Source organism: Camellia sinensis, chromosome 4 (assembly GCF_055761805.1).
Source record: "Camellia sinensis isolate YWXY chromosome 4, ASM5576180v1, whole genome shotgun sequence".
Classification (NCBI taxonomy): domain Eukaryota; kingdom Viridiplantae; phylum Streptophyta; class Magnoliopsida; order Ericales; family Theaceae; genus Camellia; species Camellia sinensis.
This window is the reverse complement of record NC_138964.1, coordinates 72,306,177-72,331,086: the sequence shown is the minus strand read 5'-3', so window position 1 is coordinate 72,331,086 and position 24,910 is coordinate 72,306,177. Positions and strand designations below refer to the sequence as shown.

General features: G+C 35.2%; 1 protein-coding gene across 2 annotated transcripts in view; it reads left to right on the top strand.

The window, feature by feature from the left end:
- Positions 1–15,131, top strand: part of LOC114257940 (putative protein phosphatase 2C 27) — a 38,271-nt gene extending 23,140 nt beyond the window's left edge. The window contains exons 2-4 of one of the 2 annotated variants that reach the window (XM_028197761.2): positions 7,919–8,119; positions 12,641–12,852; positions 14,119–15,131. In XM_028197761.2, coding sequence (XP_028053562.2) covers positions 7,919–8,119; positions 12,641–12,852; positions 14,119–14,683 — 978 coding nt within the window. In that variant the 3' untranslated portion in view covers positions 14,684–15,131. The remainder of the gene's footprint in view (positions 1–7,918; positions 8,120–12,640; positions 12,853–14,118) is intronic. The other variant, XM_082925153.1, reaches the window with a different exon arrangement.
- Positions 15,132–24,910: the final 9,779 nt, after the last annotated feature.

Genomic DNA, 24,910 nt, shown 5'->3' with positions numbered 1-24,910 from the left:
CATTCAAAATAATTCAAAAACACAATCATTTTTCCGCCTTTGCTTTTTGTCAGTTAGTTTGTTTTTATCTTTACTTTACAACCACACAAACACGTGGCACGTCATCCCATAAGGAATCAAAAGTACTCACACCACTCACACTGATGCCCAGGTGTGACTTCCTTTACACTACAACCATATACGTGTCCAAGATCCATGAATTGACGGCCCAGATTCAAAAGGTGGGCCGCTAGTAATATAAATAAAGCACTCACCCAACCCACATCATTCACACCAAGTTTTTTATATAATTGGGAGGCCTTATACGGCTGGTATGAGTTCACTGTTCTCTATTACAAAATGCCTCACCAAGTCTCTTTCCATTTTTATGCAAAAAAATGTTTTCCTCGCATACCCACAATGCCCTTGCACAAAGACCAACTCCTAGATCTTTTACAATCACTTCTCCAACTAGCTTGCCTACCACACTACATACTGGTCGCAAGAGAGCTCTACGAAGATGGAAACCCGCACCTCCATGCAATGGTGCAATGCACAAAAACAATCCAAACCTCCAACTAGAGATTTTTCGATCTCACAGGAACTAATGGGAGGATCTACCATCCAAACATAGAAGAACTACATTCTCCAACAAGAAGTCAACAATGTATACAAAAGGGTGGCGATTTCATAGAATGGGGAAAATTTTCATCCAAGGGGAAAAGTCTTTCAAAAAAAAGAGACGAACTCTGGCAGGGAATTCTAGCAAAAGCAGAAACAGAGGAACAATTCTTTGCACTGTGCAAACAAAGATGTCCCACCGATTACGTCACAAAATACACTCAATTAAAAACATTTTCGAGGGATAATTACAGACGAGAGAGGCCCCCATATACAAGCTCCTTTGTTCATTTCCTTTTCTTAATGAAGAAGTAAAAAATTGGGCAAAAAATAATATTTTGTTCGTAAGTCAAAATTTTGTAAAATACAAGCTATGTCAAAATTGTTATCTCTCCATTTACAGTGAGGGCGACTAGATTAGATTAAGGATACACAAAAATAATATACACGATTTACATATTAACGAAAAACTCTCCTCCTCCTCTGATAACAGGAACTAGAACGGCGGCCATCTGCCCAATCTCCCTCTACCTTGAAGGACCATCGAGAACAGGAAAAACCGCCTAAGCCAGAAATCTCACAACTATTTCTCCAACAAAATAAGTTTCGAGGACTACGATCAAGACGCCGTCTACAACGTCGTAGATGACATCAAATACTCAACAGTCCCAATTGAACTAATGACAAATCTAGTTGGATGCTAGAGAGACTTCCACATATTCGTTAAATTTCAACAAGATCTCACCATTATGGGAGAAATTTCTTGTACTATATTAACTAATGGGAATAGCAGTTGGTTAGATGCGATGTCCCAAAAAATGAGAGTTAAATGTGTATGATTGGAGGTTAGATAGCGTATTTTATTTTCCTTGTAGATTGTCAGGGCGAATTAGTGTATTATAGGAATGGTTATTGTTCCATTAGCGAAAAATAGGTGCCATGGATGGTGAAGTATCGACTCGAAGATTCGAATATTAAAAGGGGTGTAACATATTGTAAACTGAAGGGATATTTGAAGTATTCTACAAGTGAAATGCTAGAAGATTTGCAGTTGAGAGCCCCATCTATTGTTGTGTTATCTGAAAAATTTACAAAGGCGAATGTTGATGTTTGGCATTGTCCTCCAACCGAAGCTCTTCCGATTCTATCGCGGACTAAGTCCGTTGGTTTACCGCAGAGGCAGAGAGATTTGTTGTTAGGAGGTTTCGGAGAAAATGACTCAGTTATTGATGAATGTAAAGGTTGTTTCAACCTATCCGAGATTGATGTATGCAGAGGTGGTGATGGTGCTAGTGATGTTGATCCTGGCCCATCGATTTCGGAGGTTGGTGCTGCTAGAAAAGATGAAGTTGATAAGAGATGTTCTGTTGTTATGGACGGTCCAGAATTTTCCGATGTTTTATGAAATGTAATCATGAGTGTAAAGAAGAATGACGATGTTATTGTTGATGATAAGGGAAATGTAATAAGTAAATGGTAGTTTGAGTGGTTATATAAATAAAATTAATAAAAAAATTTATTAATCATTACAGTGGTTACATTTACATCAAATCATTCTCTCATTTTTGGGGACATCGCATCTAACAAACTACTGTCCCTATTAGTTAATATAATACAAGGAATTCCTCCCCTAATGGTAAGATCTGGTTGAAATTTAACGAATATATGGAAGTCTCTCTGGCATCGAATTAGATTTTTCATTAGTTCAGTTGGGACTGTCGAGTATTTGATGTCGTCTATGACGTTGTAGATGGCGTCTTGATTGTAGTTCTCGAAACTTATTCTACCGGAGAAGTAGTTGTGTCATTCGAGACTTCTGGCCCATGCAATTTTTCCTGTTCTCGATGGTCCTTTGAGGTAGAGGGAGATTAGGCGGATAGGCTGTTGTTCTGGTTCCTGTTAGCAGAGGAGGAGGAGAGTTCTTCATTAGTATGTAAATTGTGTATGTTATTTTTGTATATCCCTAATCTAATCCAATCGCCCTCACTGCAATCGGAGAGACAACAATTTTTGACATTGCTCGTATTTTACAAAATTTTGACTTATGAACAAAATATTATTTTCTGTCTAATTTTGTACTTCTTCATTAAGAAAAGGAAATGAACTAAAAAGGCTTGTATATGGGGGCCTCTCTCGTCTGTAGTGATCCCTCGAAAATGTTTTTAATTGGGGATATTTTGTAACATAATCGGTGGGACATCTTTATTTGCACAGTGTAAAGAATTGTTCCTCTGTTTCTGTTTCTGCTTCTGCTTCTGCTTCTGCTAGAATTCCCCACCAGAGTTCGTCTTTATTTTTCGAAGAACTTTTCCCCCTTGTATGAAAATTCTCCCCATTCTATGAAATTGCCACCTTTTTGTATATATTATTGACTTGCTGTTGGAGGATATAGTTTTTCTTTGTTTGGATGGTAGATCCTCCCGTTGGTTCTCGTGAAATTGAAAAATCTCTGGTTGGAGGTTTGGATCTTTTTTGTGCATTGCACCATTGCATGGAGGTGCGGGTTTCCATCTTCGTTGAGCTCTCTTGCGACCAGTATGTAGTATGGTAGGCAGGCTAGTTGGAGAAGTGATTGCAAAAGATCTAGGAGTTGTTCTTTTGGGAAAGGGCATTATGGGTATATGAGGAAAACATTTTTTGCATAGAAAAGGAAAGAGGCTTCCCAATTATATAAAAAACTTGGTGTGAATGGTGTGAGTTGGGGGGTGCTGTATTTATATTACTAGCGCCCCCCTTTCCCCACAGCTGAATTTGGGCCGTTAATTCATGGATCTTGGACACGTGTATGGTTTTTTAATGTAAAGAAAGTCACACTTGGGCTTAGGTGTGAGTGGTGTGAGTACTTTTGATTCCTTACGGGGTAGTTGTTTACACATGTCATGTGTATAATGGTTTGCGTGGTTGTAAAGCAAAGATAAAAACAAACCGATAGACAAAAAGCAAAGGCGAAAAAATGATTGTGTTTCTGAATTATTTTGAATGGGGAATCTTCGTCCTTACTCATGGAGTAATTTTGCTATTTATTTGGTATCAAAAAACATTTGATGGTGTAGAGGAATATGCATTTGCAGTGGGATAGCTATTGTGGTGACTTTGTTTTCTAGTACCATGTTTCATCCCTACTTTTTTTTGTCTTTCTTTGTTGTTGATTGTTTTGGTATACAATGTTATACTCCATAAAGAGTATCTCGAGAATTATGGGTAGTTTACTCAAATTTGTGTAGATCGTTTTTTGACGTGGCAAATAAGACTGTGGGAAGAAAGTCAGCTGTTAGCTCCGGCGAAGTTTGTTTGTGGGTACGAGGAACAGAGGGCAAAAATATCAAAGCTAAGGTGTATGAACAGAAGGGTTAACAGAGGTAACAGATCATCTAGAAGTGTTAGGATAAAAGAGTTGGAGTGTTTTTTAAAACAACAATGCTAGGTGGTTTGAAAAATTATGGCTCGAATGGCTCAAAACACCAAAAACGACGTCGTTTTGAGTGTAAAACGATGTCGTTTTGACACATTCGAGCCATTTGAGAAAATTCGGGCCATCAAACATTTTCCTTTTTAAAAAATGGAAGGAGTAGTATGCAGCTAGTATCGGACTCCTCTTGCGTGCCAGAGATTGGCAGTCAGTAGATATAAGCGTAGTTACTGTGGTCATGCACCTTCTAGGGCGGCGTATGTTCGCAAATAGTATGTGCAGAATATTCCCCGATACATTAAAAAGAATAACGAGGAGAGTAAGGAAATTACAACTGTATGATAAACAATTAAGGGACGTTACATTTGACAACAGAGATGTGGCGAGATTGCTGAATGGGATTGAGTTGGGAAATAAAAGATGTGACCGTCAATTGGACAAAATCTTGGTTAAGGATATAAAATTAGTTGGGAATGTTCAATTGGGACAAGACGCAAAAGAGGAAGTTATGGTTCATCATGTTCTTTTTTTCATCATAAGTGATAATAGTCCGTTAGATTCCATCCCCACACTTGGCAAGATATTTATTGGTGTTGGTGAGGGTAATCCTGAGACCTAGATTGTTGATGCTGATCAATCCGATAGGTTTCGTATGCTAAAGAAAATGAGATTCAAGCTCGTCGGTGGCAAGGACAGAGTATGTTCGACACAGAATAGAGGTTGCGGATCAATTTTGCCCACTGGATGTCTGGACGGACTACAAAGATACATTGTTCGGAAATGTGGGGCTTATTCAGAAGGGTGCAATATATTTAGTAGCTGCTACTGTTAGCGGAAAAGAATGGAAAATTACGTTAAGCAATCGAATGTATTTTAAAACTGTTTAGAATTGATTTTTTATATGCAATTTTATTTTTAATGTTCAGTTGGATGGAGGTTGACGATATAAAAACGGGTGTTGTTGAAGATGTTTCAACAAGTGATTTCAGTTGTATTGAACTTGCGTTGTCTAATTTATTTTCTCAGTTGAGGTTAAGATATAAACCAAAAAGTATTAAGGTTGATAAAATATTCCCCTTTTGCGTGCCCAATGCAAGTGGGTTGGTCATAGTAAATGTGTATGATTGGAGGTTAGATAGTATTGACCTCAATTGTAGGCGTATTTTATTTTCCCTGTATATTGTCAGTGCAAATTAGTGTATTATGGGAATAGTTATTGTTCCATTAACGAAAAACAAGTGCCGTGGATGGTGAAATATCGACTCGAAGATTCGAATATTAAAGGGGTGTAACATATTGTAACATGAAGGGGTATTTGAAGTATTCTACAAGTGAAATGCCAGAAAATTCGCAATTGAGAGCTCCATCTATTGTTATGTTATCTAAAAAATATACGAAGGCAAAAATGTTGATGTTTGGCATTGTGCTCCAACCGCAGCTCTTCCGACTCTATCGCGGACTAAGTTTGTTGGTTTACCGGAGAGGTGGAGAGATTTGTTATTAGGAGGTTTTGCGGAAAGTGGTTCAGTTATTGATGAACGTAGAGGTCGTTTTAGCCTGTCCGAGCTTGATGTTGATCTTGGCCTATCGATTTTGGAGGTTGGTGCTGTTAGAAAAGACGAAATTGATAAGAGATGGTCTGTTGTTATGGACGGTCCAGAATTTTCCGATGTTTTACGAAATGTGAAACTAATTATAAGTTTGAACAAAATAACTTAAGATATAATAATAAAACAAAAACCATATAAATTTATAGGAATTAGTGTCATATTGCAATTTTTTATTATCTTTGAATGATATATTCATATATATATATATTACATATAATAAATATATACAATTATATATTTCATGCGTGTCGCCCACATGTCGTGTCTTGCATTTTTTGAAAATTGGCATGTCGGCTTGTCCATGTCGTATCTGTGTTGTGTCACATGTCCATTTCAGTGTCCATGCTTCTTTATTACATATACCCAGATAACTTTGTCTATATACATATACATATTTTTAAAATCCAATATACTCAATACCTCTCAAGCTTTAAGTTCAAACACAAAATCATTGAAGTGCAACTGAATAAGTATTTACGGATGATTGTCCTTTGGAAGCCAATACATAACTGTATATATGAATAAATGCGCACAAAGGAATGCCCATTGAGAAATAACCATTGAATACCAGCTAATGCGTGCATGTCTTTGAGGAGCAATGCTCATTGGAGACCGACTAATCCATAGACACACTGGAAGATCATTGAAAGACTTCAATCTTGAATACAGGCTTTATTATGACAACAAGCACCATCATATGATTAATCTTGGTTGGTTCTATTTCCTTTTGGAATTTAAGTGAAGAATCTCCAGATTTTGCAAGTGGGTTTGCATGCAAACGACTACGAGAGAGAAAGAAGTCAAAATTAGCAATTATACTTTGAAAAATACACACTTAAAACAAAACAAAGCATTTCAAAACTGCATCAATTTACACTCAGAACAGAAGAGGATGGGTCTAGAGAGAGAGAGAGACAGAGGGGAGATCAACCTCAAAAGAGTCTCACCACAAAACTACACCAAATTTACACCAAGCTTACATATGCACCACCCAATTTAGCTCCTAAAGTTCTTTTCTTCAATTAGATGGTAGACAGGTGTAGCGAGAGAGAAAGAGAAGCAGAGGGGCAGTGAGACCTTGATCTGTTAATACTTAATGGTGAGTGTCAATTGTGGGTGAACTTGGCATCCAGTGGTGGGGATGGGGGGTTGCAGTGGATGTTTAATAGGGGAAGAAGAGGAGAGAGAAAGAAATAGATGGATTGCTCAGAGAGAGAGAGAGGATGGGGCTTGACGGTTTGGCTCGACTTATAAAGCAATAGCTGATCAGAAGGTGGATGGGGTGTTTTCAGTGTAGCTGGACATTGCTTATTGGAAGGTGGATGGGTTTTGTTTTTTAGTGTAGTTGGACTTGACGTTTCTTTCATGAAAGATGATGTGGGTAGTACCTTTCGGAGAATTTTTTGCCTTTCTCAAAAAAATTTGACTTTTCAACATTGTATCATATGTGTTTTTTCTTGTTTGTAAGTTTACATTGGTCATTTCACTTTCATTTTTTTTTGGGTGGGGGGGGGTGGGGGGGGACAACTCTGACAAGGAGGATGGGTATAATTTCATAAACCACAAGGAGAGTTCATGTAATTGCACTCTCATTCCTGTCAGAATTTGTCAACAAAAAATTTGAAATACATAATTTCCTTTACTCTTAAAACAATTACTTTCTAATAAAATAAATTTATCAAATATAGAATATGACTGTTATGAGAATTTATATTTGAACAAACCAAGGTGTAATTATTTCAAAATTCTAGAGCTAGCTGTAATTTCTTCATTACTCAAGGGAGGTCGGTGTAATTTTCCCTTTTTTGATTGAATACGGTGTTCTCTAACCAACTAGGCTCGGGTACACATGATGCTGCAAGTAATAATTTTATGCATTAGAAACTTTGGAGTGTGCAATACCGTAGGATCTAGTTTTGAGATTCTTTAGTGGTTTTGGATATATCAGAGTTAGCATTTTCTCTTTGATTATGTGGCTCATGACCATAGTTTCTATGGTTCTATGTGATTTTTGGCATCTTCTTTCATGTGGGGGCTGTTCATTCTCATTTTTTATTTCTCTCCTTCATTGCTGTCATTTTAAGAGTTTCTTGCCTCATGTATTTTGATCATATGTAGTTATTTTATTTGAATCTTTCATTCTTCCTAGGGAAAAAAATTCAGTATCTCATCTCATAATTAGAAACATGAATATCGAAAGGTTATTTTCCTGTAAGATTTTACCAATCTATGACATGAATATCACTCTTCTAATTCTTCTTTCCTAAATTTTGCTTTTCTTTCTATTTTAATTTCCCAGCTGGAAAGCATTTATGAGGACGCAGCAGCTGCTGATAGAAGGCATAACCCATTAAATAACTTCATCCCTACCCTAAGGTCTGGAGAGTGGTCTGACATTGGAGACCGTCTTCATATGGAGGATACTCACATATGCATTACTGATCTAGCACAGAATTTTGGTTGCAATTTACTTGGTGAGGAAGCTGTCTCCTTCTATGGTGTAAGTTCTTTAACCTTCTTTGACCACTGTTTGTCTGCTGTGACAGTTTCCACAATTAATATGTCAGTATCTGTAGTGTTCTAGGTCTTAATCCCGACTTATTTATGTTAAGTGGTAACCGTTACTCTATACTGACATTTTTTTTTTTTTGGACTTCTGAAAAATTATGGATTGCATTTGACCTTTTAGTTATCATAATTGGGACCTCCTCCTCATTGTTTGGAGCCTTGATTGATGAGTTAACTTGTCGGTTGGGCAAGATTAGACCAAGAATGCCATAATCGAATATTTGTTTTGAGTAGTGTTCACTCTTTTGCCTTTTTCTTTCTCCACATTTGAATCTTGATGTGAGGCGAGAACCGTTGGAAGGCTTATTTCTGAGGCTTCAATTTAGACACAAAATTGACCATATTCCATTTCCGAACGAGTGAGATACGCCTGTTTGAAGTCACTCAGCAGAAGTTGTCTAGTCAAATCCGCACGAGCGGAAATTTGAATTCTGCATGTGCGGATTTCGCAATAAAGCCATTTTTCCCTGAGTTGATCCGCACAAGCGGTTTTAAAATCTGCACGAGCAGATTTTGCGCATCCAGACATTGATTTCTGTGCTCTTTTCACTCAAATCAGATCCCTCTCTCTTGTTGACCATTTTCTCATCAGTCTCTCTCTCTAACTTATCTTTTCTCTCCATTCTCTCTAAACTCTCACCAATTTCACATTTTCTTCGATCTACAAAGATCGAGCGAGATTTTGATACAAAAATGACTAGCATCTCGAGGACTACGTTTTGACCGGTGGAGAACAAATTCTGGTGAAGTTGATTTTTAGAGTTTTCTCCTCTTCTCTCTTCGAGGTAGGGATTTCTTTGCTCCTTTTCAATACCTTGTTATAGATAGACATGTGGTAAATTTTATTGCATTAAAAAAAACTTGATTTGTTGTGTATTTTTTAAAACCATGTGATGAGGGTTAGGATTTTATGATCTAGAGTTAAATCTTGTGTTTTATTGTCTATGTATGAGATTGTATCTTTGAGGAAAATGTTTAAGAGGATTAGAGTAAAAAGCCCTAATTAATTGTTTATGGGTTATGAGAAAGAGGGGAAAATTGATGATTTGATTTTATTTGAACCATATGGGGTGTTGTGTATTACAAATGTGAAAGTGGGTATGTAAGAAAATAAAGAAAGTCATCATGAAATTTAATTTGTGTTAATTGTTATCTATGGTTTTATAATTGTTAAGTTGTAATAATTGTCGAAAAATCAAAATTTAGGAGAAATAAAAAAGGGTGTTGGTAAATGTTGCATGTATGAAAGATTTTTAGATTGGTTAATTTCGTTTATGAGGGTTGTGATGAAAAACCCAAAATCCTTTGGTTATTTATTTGTTTGAGAGATGGGATTAATTTGTGTTACATATGTGTTGGATTATGAAAATAAATTATTAGTTGAGCTTTGATAATCAATGAGAAAGATATGACGATTTGTTATGGGTATTGGGAGTTTGGAGAGAAGGAAAAATAAATTTTAGAAATCAATAAAAACATTTATATACTTTTGTGAAATGAGAAGTAAGGAGTTGACGATTTTTCTTTAAAATAAGTGAATAATTGTATTCGTGATGAATTACTACTTAAAGATGGAATGGTAGTGATGGAAGAGACTTTAATTATGAGTTTTGAAATCGGCGTGAATTAGAAGTTGAATTAATTGGAGTTGAAAGATGAAAGTTATGTAACGTATAAATGTTGATAAAATCTAAATCAAGAGGATGAAATTGAATTCATGGACTTGGTACCTGTTGTTTATGAGGCTGTGTCCTTGGCCGTCAGTAGAGGATGGTATTGACGTTGTTGAATAATTTGTGAAACTTGGAATAATTTGCCAAATTGTTGAGTTGAATTGATATGGGTTCCTCTCCTCTCCGGATTTGTGCCCGGTAAAGTTTGGCGCTTTGACATGGGTTCCTCTCCCCTTCAGCTTGCGCCCGGTAAAATGTGAACGGGTTCATCTCCCCTCCAGCTCGAGGACCGGTAAAGTTTGGCGCTTTAAAATGGGTTCCTCTCCCCTCTAAGTCGCGCCCAGTAAAGTGGGTTGTGATGATTATGGATTGATGAAGCCGGGGTCCGTTATGTGTTAATTAAACATAGTGTATCTTCATACTTGTGTTATGATGAGAAGGGATGCATTATTGGCTTTCCTTGATTGTGACCTGTAAAATATGGTAATGTGTTAACACGTTTATTATTGCTTTTATATATATATATATATATATGTATTTGTGAACGTTCATTTTATATTTGTACTTAGGGCCATAACATATAGTAATTGTCCTTGTGGCCGTAATAAGTTGGAATGTAGAACAAGTATATCGTTTAGATCGATCTTAGGAGATCATGGTAATGTGATGAATGGTTGAGATTTCTTTAAATGCAAATGAAAAGTTTTGAAAGGTAAGAACTGGTCTTTATTTCTTGTTATGTTAAAAAGGATCTTTTGGAAAATTGAATTTATGCAAGTATATTTTGAAGTATGAAATGTCACATATCCTATATATATATATACGTGGAGCATTCATGATTATAGCTATCTATATGTTGCTATTGTTTAGGATTACTGGGATTCCTACTGGACCTTTGTGTTCATCCCACATTGCTAATTATTTTTCAGGTATGGAGTAAAGAGTTGCTCGCGACTTGAAGTCTGTTAATTGTTGGCCATGGGGCCTTTTAAATGCAAGCGGAATGCTAATGTGTTGTAAAAAGGGTTAATCCTTTTTATATTTTTCATTATTTTGTAATTGATGACGTAATGCCTATAGGCATGTATTGTATTTCATTACATGTACACGAGAGAGGACATTATAATTTATTCCTACCTAAATGCCTTTGATGTTTATTATTATTGAATTGGACTGATTTAAAGGAAAAAGGTAACATTATTTGAGTGATAAAAGTCGGGGCATTACAGTATCTTCACGATACGTATCTTATGATTCGATATTTTTAGACAGAAATCGATACGTTTCATCAATACGTATCTTAAGTTGAATGTATCTTACGATTCATATACGATACATACATACAATACATGTATACTTAAATTTCTTTAGCAATTTTGAAAAGTAAAAATAAAAAAATTAACTAAACTTATTTTATGTAAATTAAAATTATTGGAAATTTTCATTAACTTATTAAAAATAATATTCTTGAGATGAGAATGGTACATTTCTTTTATTTTTCTCTACCTTTTAGACAATATCTACTTGTCTAGTCTATTATTAAGTATTTTGTGTTGTTGATATGGACCTACTTACACCAGTTAAAATTTAAAGTTTTCTACTACATACAAGTTATTTCAAAACTTAAAAGTTGTAAATTAAATATTAAAACCTAAATGGTTAGTTAAAACAGCATTTTGTACGTATTTTAACTCCTCTCTACATTTTCTATGTATTGAGGACTATACATTTTATATGCGTTTTATCTTTCATGAAACCTTACTTTTGCAATTTTAAGAATTGTACACTATTTGGTGTCTTGTTCTCATAAGATATTTGTGTTTGCTATAACTACATTTATTTTTCTATCTATTTTTAAGGTTGTTATATCTTATCCGCGATTCAAAAAAATAGATATGTATACCAATTTGACAGCTATGATGGTTCTTGTGCTAATTTGGTGAATTGCTTTACATAATCTCGGATCAGGTTGTCAATAAATTGTTATGGAGAGTGTTACTTTTTGGTGAATTGCTGTACATAATCTCGGATCAGGTGGTCAATAAATTGTTATGGGGAGTGTTACTTTTTCTCATATTGCCCTTCATTTATAATCAATACTGATTATTGGTTACAGAAATAATTGTTTCAAGTTGGTGATAATTTGAATATCTTATTGGAAATGACACTATAACTAAACGCAGCATTATCAAATGTTTTAAGTTGGTGCTAATTTGAATTTCTTATATAAAATAATTACAGTCTAATAAACAGCATTATCAATTTATTTGTATTATAACCCAAAAACCTCAAGAATTTAAATTTAGAGGTATTTAGGCTTGAAACTTGAAACAGATATCATCCTTCTCGTCATACTGATGTGGATAATGGTATTGAATTACGCAGAATTGTTGTCTTCTTAGGTTGTGTACAATTGAACTGTTGTACAGTCTCCTATTAGTTTTTTGGACTTTCGCATATTTTGTTTTTTGGAAGTTTGATAACATAGATATTTGTTTCGAATGTCAATAATATGTATTTCCATGGAGATCCCCTATTCCCCCAACTACCACAAATATTAGACCTTGTCAGGAAAATATTAATTAGATTAGCAGCACTACTTCACCACTCCAATCTTTGTGGCATAGGGTACATGTTACGTGTAGGACAAAATAAAGAATATAACCCATGATAATTTTGGAATAGAAAATTGAAGTTTTTATGGTGAAAAGGAAATATTAGACATCTAATGTTTCCAGTTATTGACATACATCTGAACTAACAAATGGTTTTCATAATAGGTGTTTGATGGACATGGGGGAAAGGATGCAGCACAGTTTGTTCGTGACCACTTACCAAGGGTCATTGTTGAAGATGCTGATTTCCCTTTAGAACTTGAGAAAGTGGTCACAAGGTCATTCATGGAAACTGATGCTGCTTTTGCAAAGTCATGCTCTCTTGGGTCTGCCCTGTCGTCTGGCACAACTGCACTCACTGCAATGATATTTGGGAGGTAATCTGTCATTTGGCCATTTGTTGTTTCTTAATTGCCTAAGTTGATGATTGTTTAACCCATTCATTTGAATTTATGCACAAATAGCCTGTTTTGAAATCAAAGAAATGATTGCAACCAGTAATAGGTGTGAGTTGGTGACAGTAGGAAAGTTAAGTCTAATGGAGGAAGTTGATACAAACATTTATCTGAGAAAATAAAATGAAAATGTGACAAATGACCAAGTCAATTACATCAGGCCCAACAACCCCCTTGCCTCGAGATTGGTAATGTTATTTCTTGCTATATATGGTAATGTTATTTCATGCTATATATGTTCATCTATGAAGCACAGATGCTACAAAATAGGCATTGCAGTGGTGTCAGACATGGGACAGTGGGGACATTGGGGACACGTATGGGACACGCCATGTGGCGTGTCCCTTTAATTTTACTATATTTTTGCATGGGACATGGCAGGGACGCGCTGGGAACACGGATGGGTTTTTTTCCCTTAATTTTTGTAAATGTTCTTTGGGGTCAAAGTGTAAAATTAAGAAAGTAAAAAAAAGACAAAAGCATAATTAAACCTCTGCTTTTGCCCTAAATCTCTAAATCAGAAGAACCAAAAAAAGAGAAGAAAACAATAGAGTGGTTATTGTTTAAATGCAGTGGTTAATGTTAATTTTTATTAATTTTGATTGCTTGGTAGCATAATATTAATTTACATTTCAAATATATATAAAAATAAAAATAATTTTTTCCATATCCTCATTTTTTTAAAATCACCATGTCCGTACCCGTGTCCGTGTCCCCATTTTTTTGAAATTATTGGGTCCCGAGTCCGTGTCCATATCCGTGCTTCATAGATGTTCATGCATCTTATTGATAAGAATCTGTACATTTTTTTTTTTGTTGCTTTTGTGATGTGACTTTGGGTCTGTTTAGCATCCCTTGATTATGAATGACTCCATTTACTTTTAGCATAGAAAATCAATTTGGAAATTTGTTGTGTTGAATTGGGCCATCAAGCACAATAGAGGATTTAACCTTATTTCTTTGCAGTGCCAATCATTTTCCCATTTTGTTGAAATAGATAATCCTCCTCGAAGGAAGTTCTAAACTAGAATATTGGCCTCAGAATCTGGTTTTTTCCTTCTCTTGTAATATTTCCCAAACTTGCCAACCATGTCCTTTGCATCACTTCATCTCCTTTTGAAAGATGTTACCATGTCGATGAATGCCTCAAGAATATGGCTATTGCTAAATTATTATCACTTTGGACAGATCTTTACTCGTTGCAAATGCCGGAGATTGCCGGGCAGTACTGTCTCGACATGGAATGGCCATAGAGATGTCGAAAGATCACAGGCCTTGCTGCAACAATGAAAGGATAAGGATCGAGTCACTGGGGGGATTTATCGATGATGGCTATTTGAATGGTCAGTTGGGTGTAACCCGTGCCTTAGGTGACTGGCATATCAATGGACTAAAGGAAATTAGTGGAAGAGGCGGACCTTTGAGTGCTGAACCGGAACTCAAGTTGGCGACATTAACAAAAGAAGATGAGTTTTTGATAATCGGTAGTGATGGAATATGGGATGTGTTTAGTAGCCAAAATGCTGTGGACTTTGCGAGGAAGAAACTCCAAGAGCACAATGATGTGAAGTTGTGCTGCAAAGAAATAGTCAAGGAAGCAATAAAGCGCGGAGCGGCAGACAACCTGACGGTGGTGATGGTTTGTTTTCATTTGGAACCGCCTCCTCCCCATGTGGTGGTGCAACGGCCAAGATTCAAAAGGAGCATTTCTGCAGAGGGACTTCGAAATCTCAAGTGTCTGCTAGAAGGATAGAGGTTCGATTTATCTGTTTACTAGTTTGGTTTTTAAAATTGGCGGGCAAAGCTAAAGAGTAGTAAATAATTGTACTTAGCCGGTGATGATGATGATGATGATGATGATGATAATTGGCTAATTTCTGGAGTGGTGTTGTACATGTATATATACTCTTTTCATTTTTTTGGACAACGTTCTTGTTTCATAGTGTCCAACTTGGTTGTCAAGATACTGGGAGAAATAAAAAAAAAATTAATGGGAAATTAGTGTTGTTTGTAAACAGATTTTGTGATACTCAAGTTGTCTGGTCCACTGTTAGCTACTTTGTTACTAAACAGAGCTAGACTCTACAGTGATCTTTTCATGGAAACTAGGCATGTTTATTTGTACGAACTGGATAAGGAAATTGTCATTTATTGAACTATTAATTTTCAAATACATAGTTCCTTAATTATTTAGTTGGAAATGATGTATATTTCATATTTGTTTAGTCATGAGATTAGTAGTCAAGCAATGACTATTTTATTAAATTCTATGTTTGGTTGAAATATTATAAAAAAAGGATAGATGCTCAAAATACTATTTTATAGTGTATTATTAAGAGTTCCGCTTTCATTTAAATCGTTAGATAATCAAGAATCGGGCCCAAGGCTTCTTTGATAAAAGTGAATAGGTCTGAAACCCACTTTGGAGAAGTATAACCTTTCACTCCAGACTCTGAGTCAAAGTACAAGATTCAAGGCTTCGCTTTTGGCAAGTAATCACGAGAACTAGATATCGTTCTAGTAGACGAAAAGAATTCTCGAATATTATCTAAATAGAACCTTGAATTCAAGGTTGAGAACTTTGAATTCACAAGAAAGAGAAAATATCTGAATATTATAACATAAAAGTTCAATAAAAGTTATCTTTGCCATGAGGCTTACATTGATATTTATAATAATGTAAACCTTGGAGACTAAGTATTCTTTGACACCAAGAAAATTCAAATTAGGAAATAACAAACTAATCTAATTCTTTTTGGGTGAATAACTAATCTGATTCTTAAAAAACAAGAAACTTAAAAAATTAAGAAAATAAAATAAATCTAAATTAAGAAACTTAATTCTAAAATATTTATACTAAATTACAGAATTCTAATCAATTGATATATCAAAAATATTAAAAATAAAAATTTAGAGATTCTTAAAATCTTGTTTTACATCAAACTCCTCTTCTTTGAAAGAACTCGTCCTCGAGTTTTGACTAGAGATCTGCCATCTTCCATGCCAAGTAAAGAGAAATTTTGAATACTTCAGTTGCTTGTCCCTCTTCCAAAAGTTATATGTAGAAAATATATTTTTGAAAGTTCTCTGTATGTTTCAACTGGTTCACAAGATCAATTAGACAAGTATTGAAAATCAAATTAAATTGCTCCCCCACCAAAAAAATCAACAAAATTTATTTTATGTAGAATTGCATGCTCTCTTGATTTTGCACCATCTCTGATGCAATTGACCCTTCAATTATCAACCTTGGAACATCAAGCATAGCATCAACCAATTTCTTTGTTACACAAAATGGATGTATTATCTCTTCTTCTATTTTCTCTTTGTTATTAGGCTCAATCCGATATCCTTCTTCTTCAATATTTTTATGATCTGTTTGTAAAACTTTCTTCCCAATATTCAAATTAGCAAGTGTTGATGCATTATCAAGACTCGAACAATACTTTGTATCTTCTTCATTAGTTTTACAAACAATCTCATCACAAATAATATTTGGATGCAAATTTTTTTCTTTTGCAACTACAATTTCATCGCAAATTTTTACAGACTCCATGAAAGTATCTTGATTTGTATATGACAATATATCATGATCATGAAAGTAAAATTTTCTTGCTTAAAACTTTTTCATTATTAACCATGAATGAATTTTGTCTTTAACTTTGCAAACTCGATATTCTTGTAATCCATTCTACCACTTCAATGCCATTTTATCAAGTTTGTATGATGCAAATATAATCTTTTTTTCATAAGGAATCTTCATGAATTCAAAGAAATTTTCAAGATCAAACAATCAATCAAGAAAATTTACTTTTTAAAACTTACTTGAACTGTTAAAATATGAAATTTTTGCAAAATAACATAAGCTAATAGATTGGCCTTGGGTGAATCCTCCGGCGCAATTGCTATTAACTATTGTTGCCTCCAGTTGACAATTAGTCCCAAATTGGCAAGCAGATTACAAATCTCATTGTAAAGTTCATGCAACTCTAACTGATGTTCCTCAATCGCATCCCATATGGCTTCCGCCCTACGATCAACATCAATAGGGATTGTGTGTTCTCCATCGTCTTGTGTCATTGAGCTAGTGAATCAATGCTCTGATACCACTTGAAGTAGCAAAATAAACGGGGACTAAATATCATTCTAGTAGACGAAAGGGATTCTCAAATCTACGAGAAAAATAGAATATTAAATCCACAAGAAAGAGAAAATATCTTAATATTATTATATAAAAGTTGAATAAAAGTTATATTTTCCGTAAGGCTTACATAGATATTTATAATAATATAAACGTTGGAGACCAAGTAATCTGGGACACCAAAAAAACTCAAATTATGAAATAATAAACTAATCTAATTCATGGAAAACAAGAAACCTAAGAAATTAGGAAAGTAAAATAAATCTAAATTAAGAAACCTAATTCTAAAAGATTTATACTAAATTATAAAATTTTAATAAACTAATATATCAAAAATATTAAAACTAAAAGTATAGAAATTCTTAAAATCTTGTCCTACATCATTTTGTCTTTTTCAATATAGCAATATTAAATCTGACTTATAAATTTTATTTTATTTTTTGGCTAGAACTTCTAAAAACTTAAATAAATAGAATATCAATAAAAATTAAATTATTTTATTTTATTTTATTTTTTGATTGAGACTTTTAAATTTCATTTTATTTTACTAAGTACAATACATAACATTAAAAAGAACATCAATAAAAATTACCAGTGTTAAAATCTGAACTAAATACGAAATAGAAAGTCAACGCATCAAATGTCCTAATGCAAATTAGAATTAATTATCCAACAACAATACAAATTAAAGTGAACCATATCACAAATATTTTCTATATTTTTTTAAAAAATAAAAGCTAATTTGAGAAAAATAAATATCAAAAATTAATTTTTAAATTAATTTTTTTTTTCATGAATCTAATTTTTAGTTTTTTTAAAAATAAATAAATAAATAAAAAATATTCTAAAAACCAAACCAAACGTGGCCTAAATACTTGGAGGGCAAAATTGTCTTTTACCAACTAATCCAGAGGAGGGCTGGTCCAACACATTTGTATCCCACCCCTTTCCCTAAGACAGGATGGTCTCACTTATGGAACACTAGCAGTCCGGTCAGACTATTAGTCAAACCTACAATTTTCAACAAAATAACAGACTAAGTGTGATTTCACCCATGGAGTCCAATCCTATTAGTCAAGCCTACACATGGAGTCCAATTCCACCCTCCAATCCCTCCAGACCTAGCTGTTTAGAAAGTGAATATGTTTGATAGTTTGGCAAATCAAAGCTCGAAGGCTGGAACCAAAAGCTAGGAGTTCTTGTGACATTAAAAAAATCGAAAAATTGACCAAATTGATTAAATCAGACTGAATCGATCATATTTGATCTGTTTTTTAACAAGAGTCAATCTGTGCGGTTTTTTAATTTGAATTTTTTTTAGTTTTTGATTCAGTACCAGTTCAAGTATCATGTGCACCAAACTAAACCAAAACCAACCGCTTCAACATATATTGTATTTATATATATAATATAACAATATAATGATATTAATAAATATAATAAATTATTAACCTCAATTAATTAACATTATCATCCCTCTAATCTAGGGGTGACCATTGGTTCAATGGTTAAGCCTTGACCTAATAACCTTGAGGTTATGGGTTCAAGTCTTGGGACCACCACTTTGTGTATTATGCCAAAGGTTAGGTGTGGACTCAATCTTTACCCTCCCAAACACACATTAATGTGTACTAAGTGGGCGTTATCCCTCTAATCTAAGTTAGAACCCCTTAGTTTTTTTGTTTGTATTTTTGTTAATTTAGGAATTAAAAGTATTTATTTAATGGATAGATTGGATATGTTTGAAGTGGTTGACAAATGGGTAATTCAATACTTTTACATACATTAGTGGCTATACTAAAAAGTAACTCAAATTTAAAAGATCATATTCCGATCAAATAGCACTGAATCGAACTATTTTAGTCAGTGCAGTTTGATGGAAGAAGCAGTCTGTATCGATACTCAAAATAATAAAATCGACACAATCAGTTTGGTGCAAAATTTTACCAAAATACCGAGCATATTAAACCGATTATATCCACAATGACTTGAAGATAGGGAGTCAGTCATTTGAGAAGCTCAGAAACAATATCCCAAACAGGAGTATTTCCTGGAAATTTTAGTTTGAAAATAACTCAGATTTTATGCCAAAAAATATATTTCTGTATTTTTGAAAATTGTATTTGCACAATATGAAACTATGGATGGCTTCAAAATTTTCATTATTTTTGTTTTCAAAAAGGAAAACAATGAAAATGAAAACACGACAGACAATTGGTTAAAAAATAAATATACAATACAAAACAAACACAACATGCAGAAGCAAGCTGCCATAAAATCCTTGAATAAAATATTCTTTACACAAGAAGGAATATATCACTCAAAAAATTGTACATTTATTTATTGATGACATCAACAAAAGCAATATTTGCTGCTCTATAGCTCCCTTGAATAAAATATTCTTTACACAAGAAGGAATACATCACTCCTCAAAAAATTGTACATTTATTTATTGATGACAACAACAAAAGCAATATTTGCTGCTCTAATTGCTCCCCTGTGCATAAGCCATGCCGCGAGCCAGAGAACTATCAAACCATCAGTCTCTAAGATGCTTAACCCTATATCCTGTTCTCCATCCGGATGTTGATTTCTCTTTCAATCAATTGATCATTTTTTTTTCCCCTCTCTTTCCAGAACTTCCATAGAACGGCCAGCCATTGTAAGAGGCGCTAAATCTGTCTACACATCGGTCACCGGAACCACAAAGATTCTTATACAGGAAGCCACCAATGAAACAACAGCCTTTATACAGTTTGTATACAAACTGCAGGTGACTAAAACTTGGAAATCAGCTTTTTCCAGCAAAATGAACAACAATTTCTGACTAAAAATTTCCAAAAGCAGTTCCCATTCCCCCCACCCCCAATAAAAGTAGAGGGAGAGAGAGAGAGAGGAGACAGTTCATTTTTAAGTGAAAATACAAACTTCCAGGAAGACCTATCCTGGGAAACCAACCATGGTAAAACTTAAAATAAATAAGATCGCAACCAGCAGTTTATCAATCAAAGTAAAACTTGTGGAGATAAGGTACAGATTTACTACATTTTCTTGTTAAAAAAGTAGATGCGATTTACTCGTGCTACACTAGAATGTGTTACGAGTTTTCAATTCAATTTCTGTAACTCCTTTTATCTTGTACTCAGTCTTTAACCCACATTTTGCAACCAAAGGCCAACACCAAACAGTCAAGAACCCCACTTCTTGCAACTGTGAGAATATTAGTCTATATTTGTATATAATTGAGAGATTGTGAGAATATTTTATATTATTAGGATTAGGATTATTCTTGTTTCCTTTTTAGTCTTAGGTTTAGAGTTGTTATATAAATTAGATGTATACTTTGTATTGACACATAATTGAATATTCAGAATTCATTCAGAAAACTTACATGGTATCAAATTTTGGTTCGAAACCTGAAGGATTCGAAACCCAGTAGCCATCTCTGATTTTGATCTCTAGTCTCACGAAGTCGACCCATCTGAGTTGGGTGCTTCGTCTGCTCATTTCGTCCGGTTCGTCTGGTCATCGTAGTTTGTCTAGATCTTTAGTGTTTTGCTCGCTGCCATTGGCTGGTGTTCATCGAAGTCATATTTATCACCAGAATTGCAATCCAACAACACATTTGACCCATATGGTCCGTGTGAGGGATCTTTCTCTCTCATTTTGGTTCGCGAGGTGTATCTCTCTCTCGACCTCTGCCTCTTCTGGTTCAATAGGTTCATGAAGCTCTCTCTCTCTCTCTCTCGCACATTTGTCTGACCTTGTCCTTCTCGCTCAACTTCGGCTTCAGGTTCTCTCAGCTTCAGCTTCAAGTTCTCTCTCTGAGTTGGTTTTCTCGGCTTCAATCTCTCCAGTCATTGATATTTGTGGGTCTCATGGGGATTGGTTAGACCCAACACTCGGTTATTACAATGTGGTTTTGGATTTAGGGTTTATTCCACTTAAACACCTCAATTTTTTTGTTACTACGATGTCTTTGGCTTTTGATGAGTGTGCCTTTTGCCATTAAAAAGGTCATTGGAAGTGTCATTGTCCCAAGAAGGGACGTCTACCTGCCTCGTCTTCTCAACAGTTTCAGATCCAGTTCGGCACCCCTCTTCCTAGTACTTTTTGACCTCCCGCCGATTCTACTGCATTTGATCCGGCTCTTAATCCTGACTTGACTTCCTTGAGTGATCAGATTAGCCAGCTTTAACATATTTTGTCTACCTCCTAGCCATTCCTGTCTACCTCCATTGTTTCCTCCCTTCATTCAGGTTTGCTTGGGTCTTCTTCAGGTATCTCTTCGTCTGTATGGATTTGTCTCTGGTGCCTCTCATCATATGACTCCTCATCTCGCATTATTTTAGAATTGTACCCTCCTTCCTTCTCTATTACTGTTAATGCTACTAATATGTCTGATATGTCAATTATATCTATTGGGTCTGCTCTACCATCTGCTATGTATGTTGTCTCTATTTCATCTGTCTTATATGTTCTTCAGTTATCTGTCAGTTTATTATCTATCGGTTAGTTTGATGCCTCCAGTTTTGATGTTATCTTTTCTTCTTCTATCTATTCTGTGCAGTATCAAATGTCCAAGCAACAAATTGAAACCGACCGTAGAGTTGGAGATCTCTATATAGTGAAGAGCTTGCATTTGCCTATCTCTCCAACTGCCTTTTCCTCTTTTCAGTTAGATTCTCTATCAAGTCATTTCTATTTGTGACATTCTAGATTAGGGCATTTGTTTGCTGACCACTTATAATCTTTAGCTCAGTCAAGCATATTGGATAAAGTTTCTCCTAGTCAATTTACCGAGTAACAATAGTGTAAACTTGCCAAAATGACAACTTCACATTTTCGTAAAAGTACTTTTATATCTGATATATCATTTTCTTTAGTTCATATTGATGTCTGGGTCCTTTTTCTGTTCTTACCAAAGGGGGTTCTACATACCATGCGTTATTTGTTTATGACTGCACCTGTTACACTTGAATTTATCTTATGACTCATAAGTCTGATTTCTACCAGATATACTGTACTTTTCAGTCTATGATCACTATACAGTTTGGATCTACTATTAAATTGTTACAGTCTGACTTGGGTGGAGAATATTTTAAATTTGGGTTCTGTAAGTATTTAGCCAATTTAGGTACCATTCACCAAACTTCTTGTACTAATACACCTGCAGAAAATGGTCAAGCTGAGCATAAACATCGTCATCTCCTTGAGACAACTAGGTCTCTTTTTCTTCTTGCCTCTGTTCCGGCTCTATTTTGGGGAAAGACAATTCTTACTGCTACTTTTCTTCTCAATGTATGCCTACTCTCCTCTCTAGTCGGTCTCCTTATAAGACTTCAATTTCTCAAATTCCCAATTACTCCCTCCTTCGTGTGTTTGGGTCTGGTTGTTTTTTCATTTTATCTCGTAAATATAGGACCAAACATAGTTTCCGGTCTGACCTGTGTGTCTTTTTGAGTTACAGTCTTACTCATAAAGGTTATCGCTATTATGACCCTGTTTCCCGTCGCCTTTATGTCTCCCGCCATGTTTTTCTCAAACGTCTGCCTTACTTTCAGCTTCCTCCTCTCACAGCCTCAGTTTTCAAAGAGGATTTGGTTCACATTGATCCATTTCTTTCTAAGGTCCCCCCTGATGAGTACATGTCTACTATTTCCTATGAGCTTATTCCCTCTTCTCCTCTTACCGCCCCTCCTGCTAAGTCCCTCTCCACTATCATCCATGAGTTTATTCGCTCTCCTCCTCCTCCTCCTCCTCCTCCCCCTCCGTTGTTAGTCTATTCTCATCGCAAGGCTCTCTCTCTACCTGTTCTCTCTGCCTCTCCTGCTGCTCCTCTTGCTTCTGAAGACACTGATCCTGCTGCTTGCCAATATCTTGATCACAAACTTCATCCCCTGGACAGGTTGGGCTTTTCTAATTGATGTTTTTCTACTTCATATTGTATCTCCTTATCTGCTCTTCATTCATTTTTAGAACCCCGGTCTTACAAGGAGGCCTATCATAATCCTAATTGGATTTGAGCTATGGAGGATGAATTGTCTACTTTGCAAAAAAACTAATAATTAGGAGCTGGTTCATTTGTCTGCTGATAAGAATCTAGTTGGTTGCAAATGGGTCTACAAAGTCAAGACTTATTCTGATGGTTCTCTTGAGCATTACAAAGCGCGCCTAGTTGCCAAAGGTTTCTCACAGAAGTATAGTATTAATTATAAAGAGACTATTGCCCCTGTTGCCAAGATGACTACTGTCTGTACTTTGATCTTTGTCGTTACTGTTCGTCATTGGCCTCTTTATCAGATAGATGTTAAGAATACTTTTCTTAATGGTCATCTCACCGAGAAGGTTTACATGCATCCTCCCTCTGGCCTTCCTCATTCCTCTGGACAGATTTGTCGTATTCGGCGTGCTCTGTATGATTTGAAACAATCTCCTCGTGCTTAGTATGATAGCTTTCAGACAGTTGTTACTAAGTTTGGGTTTCAAACAATTGGTTTTGCTGCCTTATTACTGTATGTGGATAATATGATCATCGTTGGCTCTGACTGTTCTATTATCTCTGAGGTCAAACACCATCTCTTTTGCACCTTTAAATTGAAAGATCTAGGCCCATTACGGTATTTTCTTGGTATTGAGGTTGCTATTTCTCCCAATGACTATTTTCTGTCTCAAGCCAACTATGCAAATAAGGTTATTCACCGTGTCAGTCTTACTAACACACAAATTTTTGATACCCTAATTGAGCTTAATGTGTGAAGCTTAACACTACTGATGGTGTCCTTTTGGATAATCCCACGTTATATTGAGAGCTTGTGAGTTGCTTAGTTTATCTGAAGATTACTCATCCTGATCTTGCTTAAGCTATTCCTGTGGTTAGTCAGTTCATTTCATTCTACACATTGGGTTGCTTTGGTTCGGATTCTAGGCTATCTCCGGGGTACTATTGTCTTCTATTTCCTCTTTGGATTTCGTGGCTTATGCTAATTCTGATTAGGCTGATAATATTAATGACCGCAAGTCCACTTTTGATTTCTGTATGTTTCTTGGCGATTCCTTGATCTCTTAGAAAAGCAAGACACAAACTGTTGTTGCTTGCTCTACTGCCAAAGATAAGTGTCGTGCTATAGCTCATGCTACTGCTGAGATTGTTTGGCTTCATTGTCTCTTATCTGATTTGGATATTCCTCAATCCTCTCTAACCTTTCTATACTGTGACAACCAAAGTGCTATTCAAATTGCCCACAACAGTCTTCCATGAACAAATGAAGCACATTGAGAGTGATTGTCATTTCGTTCGTCAGCATCTGCAGTTTGGCTCTATCTTGCTTCCATTCATCTCTTCAGTTCTGCAACTTGCTGACTTCGTTACCAAGACTCACACAACTGCTCGATTTTGGTTTCTTCTTGACAAACTCTCAGTATTTTCTATTAAAACACATTGAGTTTGAGCAAGGGTGAGAATATTAGTCTATGTTTGTATATAGTTCAGAGATTATGTGAATATTTCATATTCTTAGGATTATTTTGGTTTCCTATTTAGTCTTAGGTTTAGAGTTGATATATAAATCAGATGCATACTTTGTATTGACACATAATTGAATATACAAAATTCATTCAGAAAACAACCTCATCTATAATCCCATCAATGCACAAGGTGTCATAATCTTCACAGTGGATGACTATAATATAATTTTTTGTTTTTCTTGGTTCTCAATTATTTAGAGACAACATGCACATAGACTAAAGTCTAAAAGTAAGGGAGTTCAATTCAAAGAGAATTACTATTTACATTCAAGAGAATATAGAGTAATATATGCGAAGTGAAAATAAACAAAA